This window comes from Periplaneta americana, chromosome 8 (assembly GCF_040183065.1).
Source record: "Periplaneta americana isolate PAMFEO1 chromosome 8, P.americana_PAMFEO1_priV1, whole genome shotgun sequence".
NCBI lineage: Eukaryota > Metazoa > Arthropoda > Insecta > Blattodea > Blattidae > Periplaneta > Periplaneta americana.
The window spans coordinates 33,404,375-33,410,922 of NC_091124.1; the positions used below are offsets into that span (position 1 = coordinate 33,404,375).

The window sequence follows — 6,548 nt, forward strand, 5'->3', positions numbered from 1 at the left end:
AGTACTAAGTATATGATAAATATATTTGTTATTATCTGAAAACATGGCTCGCTCGATCCTCAGACTTAACGTCCTGCGATTTTGATTTATGGGGCACTTTAAAAGACGGAATGTATAAATCAAATTCACGAACATTAGATGAACTGAAAAATAACACAGAGAAGAAATAGCCATCATTTTGCAAGCAGAGATGCAATGTGTGAATGAAAATTTATAACGATACTACAACATGTCTTCATGCACAAGGAGAGCAATTCAACGGCATCTTCGAAGCAATTTTAGGCACGTTAACAATTTTAATGTAAGAAATAATGGCACTAAGACATGTCCGTTCATCTGATTTATCTTAATGCATAACAATATATGTGTGCCGCATCGGTCCAACGAAAGTTTGCCTGTGGTCAAGGGCAACACTGAAAGGAAGCCCAAGTAAAATGACAGCTATGCACTTAATATAGACCTAGGCCTACTTTAACAAAAGGACTAGGTACATGATTAGCTACAATATATAAAGAGAATGGAAGATAATAATATTCTCAAGAGTACCTTACATTAAAATAAATGTATTGCTGTTGTTCTCGAATGGCAATTAAAAGCTGAGTTGCATCATCCTTTCTCTAGCTTCCCAATAAAGTGCTTCAATGTTGTTGTTGTTCTTCCTATTAACGTAGTCCAGTTTGTCAGAGAGGAGAAGGTGCTATTTGTTCAAAATTTCATTTTTGTTACATATTGGGCAGTTCATTATCGTTGTTAAGTTTAACTCCATCTCCTCGTGGTGCACCTGGTTAATACTAAGAGAGTTACAATATGGCAAGCTTCCCATCACGAACTAAAGATGGAAAACATGTTTATCAACTGGAATTTAAATAAATGTAATAAAATCGGGAAATAACAGGATAGTGAAGTGAAAGCTTCATAACGACCGCTATTAACTATCACCTAAAATAATATACGGAAAGATTAATTTCTTTATAGTGCAGATAATTTAATTTCGACACATTAGCAATCAATAACGTAAATGGCGACATATGTTCTAAAAACATCTTTCAAGTTATAGGCCTATCGTGGGGCTACTTTAAACTAGTAAAGGCTTTGCGATGTCAAAAACTGAAGAACTACAATAGCCTACAGTCTACTTATCCAGACAGGCAATCCTAACCCACATCAACATTGCAACGTATTAAAATAGCTACTTCCCAAACCATACTGAACATTAAGCATGTTCATACCATGCTTGCTATAGCCCTATATTAATATAAGCAAAATCTTGTTCAATTTTGGATAAACTCCCCCAAAGCGGTAAATAATTAGGCCGGTGCAAATATTATTTTCGTAAAAGAAGAACTCACCGGAACTACCTCAGCGCTAGTTTCACAGAGTTATTTTTCCTGAACCAATACAATGCCAAAGTGACCACACTTAGTTACTTTTTGGCGAAGATTTCCCTATCTTGTATTAAATTGCTGAAATTCACAACACACATTTTATAGATTTAATCATCAATCATCGTTAGAGCTATCAATATAAGGTAAGCCCTAAAAGTTACTATTTCGAAAATATTTCTTACCAATGAGTTTGCTTAAAATCGTTCCAGGAGTTTGTAACGTTGCATCGACAGCAAAACCCTGGAAGTCTTCCGAATCTTCAATACAATCACTTTTGTTTAAAACGTTATCTCCTTCTTTCTGAATATTCTCTCCTGCTTTTTCTCCAACTTCAACTTCGCTTGCATCGTTATCCGATGTACTAGCTGAATCAGATAAGTCAAACTGTAATTTCCACTTCTCACCACTAACTGATGGATGTTCTGTGTCCTCAGCATCTGCAGTCTTGGCATTTTCTTTTTCATCTTTCTTGCCTTTCGAACCATTTGTACTTTCATTAGAATCGACTAATTGTTCTTCACCATTATGTAATTCAGCAGTTTTAACCACACTTTCCTCACAACCATCACTATTGTTTGGCTCTTCAGCCAATTTTGTAGAAACCACTGAAGTAACCATGTTTCCCCTGTCTTTCAATGGAGGCTTTCCCGATTCCATGACCTCCATAACACGAAACACTAATTGTATTTTAGAAACAAATAGCCCCAGTCAGTTGCAAAGCAAGCCCGTACATAAATAAGCATGTTTTGGAATAAAGGATCGGACTGCAACATGCAGCCCGTACGTCACCACTCAATACTATAGCCTTGTGAACCATGTCCTGAGATGATGCACTTTCTTAAAAGTCCACATATGTCGTTACACACAATTCTCATACATAGATGTATAATTTTCAGTTGTTTGTTTCGCGAAACAATCACTTTTCAACTATAAAAACTTTACGTTTTTCAGCAACTTCTTCCAAAAACGCAGGGAAGCTCTAAACAAAATCGTAATACCAATAAAACTCAACAGATGGCGTAACTATCGTCTACCGCTTAAAAACAACAAACACGCACAAAGCGCAACTTCCGTTCTATGGCCTTCGGATCTCAACACATAACCTGTAATTATATATTTAAAAAAAAAAAAAAAAAAAAAAAAAAAAAAAAGCTGATGGCACAGCAATATTATTTGTTTGGTTAATCGTGGTTAAGATGCGATGATAAAATTGATAAATTTTGTAAGGCCATAAGTTTACTGCACTGGTGATAATGTAATAAAAAGCAAAGTAATTTGTTTTGAAAGCGCAATCATATAATCTGTGGATGCCATTGGGATTCCCACATTTTCCTGAGAAATAAATACTAAATAATAACTAGTAATTAATTAATGAGGTGTTGTCAAAATCTTATCTTCGATATAATTATTTTATGTGAAATATTAATCGCTCCAAAGCATTGAAATAGGAAATAATATAATACTACACTATATGTTAAAGAAGAAATAGGGGCCAGAAATGACGAGTTCTCTGAATATGTTTGCTACTTATATCGTTACATTTGATATATACGATAGGCCTCTTCATTTCTGTAATATTTAGAATTCAGCAATATCTGCGTTGACATCTGCTTTTAGCAGAGCAAATAATTTCCATATTATAAGAAGGTAACAAACTGCTACCATTTTCTCCTTCATACCGGTACTTATTCATCTCTTTTGCATTAAGGTGAAATATGCAGAAAAAGTTGACGAAAAGGTCAGCCCTTTGATTTTCTAAAATTTGTGACGAATAAGAGTTACAATTCTCTGTAAGTTTGTTGCTGGTTTCTGAAAACAAGCAATAGGCCTATACAAACCTAGTTTTTTTTTTTTTTTTTTTCGGATGTTTTGGGTAGTATAAGTGACTTTATATTAAAAGTTATCGTACCAATAAATAGGTAATGTCCAAGGTTAAATAAAATTTAAGAAGAAAAACGAAAGGTATATATTCGTTATACATCAATGGATGCCGTTTCCCCCCCTGTTTCCGCTTGTTCATTCTTGCGACACGTAATCGGTATGTGCGCAAGCGCACGTTTGGTGGAATCTGCGTAGAATGTAGTATGCAAATCTGTCACATAGCTGCGCTCGCGCTAATTTCACTCTCTACCTTCCGTTCGTTGCCAAGAAAAAGAAGAATCTAAAATCAAATAAAAATCGGTAATAGAAAGAGGATACATACTGAATACATATCGCATTCGGAACTCAATTCTTTTACCAATAACGTAATCCCTTTATAGCTAATTTTCTTCAACTATCATTCATAAATGAAACAAATTGCTATACTGTACACCCAAATTAGAATGTGTTATGTTTCATTTAACGACGCTCGCAACTGCAGAGGTTATATCAGCGTCGCCGGATGTGCCGGAATTTTGTCCCGCAGGAGTTCTTTTACATGCCAGTAAATCTACTGACATGAGCCCGTCACATTTAAGCACACTTAAATGCCATCGACCTGGCCTGGGATCGAACCCGCAACCTTGGGCATAGAAGGCCAGCGCTATACCAACTTGCCAACCAGGTCGACCCCAAATTAGATCAACTCTTGTTAGCTGCATTGCACACAATGTGCAATTTTAATATCAATGTCACCTAAAAGCACAAAAAAAGTAACAGATTATTATAATTATAAACCATCTACCTGATGGCCTTAACAAAAGGATAATTTTGCAACAAGTACCGGTACACTATGGATCATCACTGCCTTTCTAAGAAGGAAAGTAATATCCTAGATCATATAGTACTATGATCTAGAGTAATACCTTACAAAACCCCATGTCAACCTTATCATTAAAGATTAATCAGCTCAAAATATCAAGATACCGTACATCATACCATTTCCACGAAATTTGAAGTAAAAAAAAAAATGGAAGTGTCTCAATGTACAACAAAATATAATTACAGAGTATCCAAGGAAAATTTCAGTTGCATTCTTTCGTTCACTCACAGGGCATGGTTGTCACAGTACCGTACTTCAACAAAATTGGAATTATTTCTTCACCACTTTGTCTATTGTGCAGTCTTCAGGCAGAAATGGATCAGAATCATCTTCAGTGATGTTGAACCCATTCTTCTAAACCCACTATGTGAGAAATCTTGGAGACCAAGAGAGTTAATAACTTTATTGCCAATAACTCAACATTAGTTAGCAACAATCATTCTTGCATAATATACAAGTAGTAGAATTTGTATTTTTAAATATATGGCAAGCATAGTGTGTTCGAGTTTCCTGAAAACTGGACTAATCAAAATTTCAAAGCATTTTATCTATAATAGTGTTAGTTCTTCATATAAGACATCCATTCATATTACTAATATTGCATGTATTTTAGTATCTTCCTGCAAATGGTGGGTTAAAAAATCATGAACACGCCTCACCACAACAGGAAGCCAGAAGATAGCGCAAGATCTCACTAGGCTTCGGACAATGACGGGCACCACTTCGAAACTAGTCAGCCAAGTAATTTTTGTAATATTAACACAGTAAAGAAATTTTAACGTTAATCAGTGTATAAATTTATGTAATGTAAATTGTTAAAACTATTAATTCATACACAAAGTACACCTTTTGGTAATGATTATGACTCAGAATCCTTGTGGTCATTCATGAATATTATGAACTGATATCTCTGGAAAATATATATTAACCTGTTCCTGATTTGTAATCTTGGGGATTGTATTGTATTTTCTGTGTTACATTTATGTAACATATATACAACTATGAACTTCACTATTTTTCGTTATCTATTTACTGTCAGTTCTAGAAGCATCTGTTATAAACTAATAATTATCTAGAAACAAATTTGGACATAGAGTATCTTTTAATCATATTTACAGATTCTGTGCATCAGTTACAAAAAATAACCAAGAACTATAATCCAAATATATCAGGAAATAAATCTGAAGTGAATGTCTTAAAAGCAAATGTCTGAAAAGGTCCCAAATAATACGAGATAGTCGAGTTATTTACGATATAAAATCTCATCTGTCTATATTAAGGCTACAGAACAGAAACTTGTGTGTGATAAGTTCAAAGAAACTTAAAAAAATTGAACCAGGAAGTATATATCATGGCGAAGTTTTACAACGTGATGGCTATGTCTACTCTCAAGTTTGGGAATGAAAATTGAATCCTAATCATAGTGAAGAAAAAGAACAACAGAATCAGAAGGAACGTGCATTTAATGACATGCTTCCAATCACTTCCTGGGAGACCATGTTTGTAATAAGTCAATACAAGAATTACAGATTTAGAACTGAAAGAAAAATTTACGACTAAAGGTTACAATGGACTAACAAATGTAACACAAACACGGAATCTATTATGCGTTTTTTTTTAATACTAATAGCGGTTATTTGACTTTTCGTTATTTACCCGTGTATGAAACCAGTTGTGCAGACCACTTTACTGCCAGAGTTGTTATCCAGGGTGTACCATAGGAGGCTGGTCTATGCTACACCTGCAATGAGGTGAGATGATGGAGATTTGTTGGGATGTCACAGGGGAACCAGAGCTCTGAGAAAATTCCTATGTTACCTGGACCACGGATTTGACCAACACAAGTTATAAATTGGAGGTACACCAGGGATCGAACCCAGGTCTACATGATTATAAATGCAGAAATTTAGCCTCTAGACCACATAGCGCCTGATCCATTATGAGTAGTAAAAGGAATTTTACTCTACAAACTATAATGTCGTCATGAATTAGATGTCCATAAACTTACTTACTGGCTTTTAAGGAACCCGGAGGTTCATTGCCGCCCTCACATAAGCCCGCCATTGGTCCCTATCCTGAGCAAGATTAATCCAGTCTCTACCATCATATCCCACCTCTCTCAAATCCATTTTAATATTATCTTCCCACCTACGTCTCGGCCTCCCCAAAGGTCTTTTTCCCTCCGGCCTCCCAACTAACACTCTATATGCATTTCTGGATTCGCCCATACATGCTACATGTCCTGCCCATCTTAAACATCTGGATTTTATGTTCCATGTCAGGTGAAGAATACAATGCGTGCAGCTCTGCATTGTGTAACTTTCTCCATTCTCCTGTAACTTCATCCCTCTTAGCCCCAAATATTTTCCTAAGAACCTTATTCTCAAACACCCTTAATCTTTGTTCCTTTCTCAAAGTGA

General features: G+C 35.4%; 1 protein-coding gene across 2 annotated transcripts in view; it reads right to left on the minus strand.

Annotated features, from left to right (window-relative positions):
• Window positions 1-2,391, minus strand: part of LOC138704641 (uncharacterized) — an 83,319-nt gene extending 80,928 nt beyond the window's left edge. For both annotated transcript variants that reach the window (XM_069832729.1, XM_069832728.1), the window contains exon 1: window positions 1,568-2,391. In XM_069832729.1, the coding sequence (XP_069688830.1) occupies window positions 1,568-2,051 (484 nt within the window). In that variant the 5' untranslated portion in view covers window positions 2,052-2,391. The remainder of the gene's footprint in view (window positions 1-1,567) is intronic.
• Window positions 2,392-6,548: the final 4,157 nt, after the last annotated feature.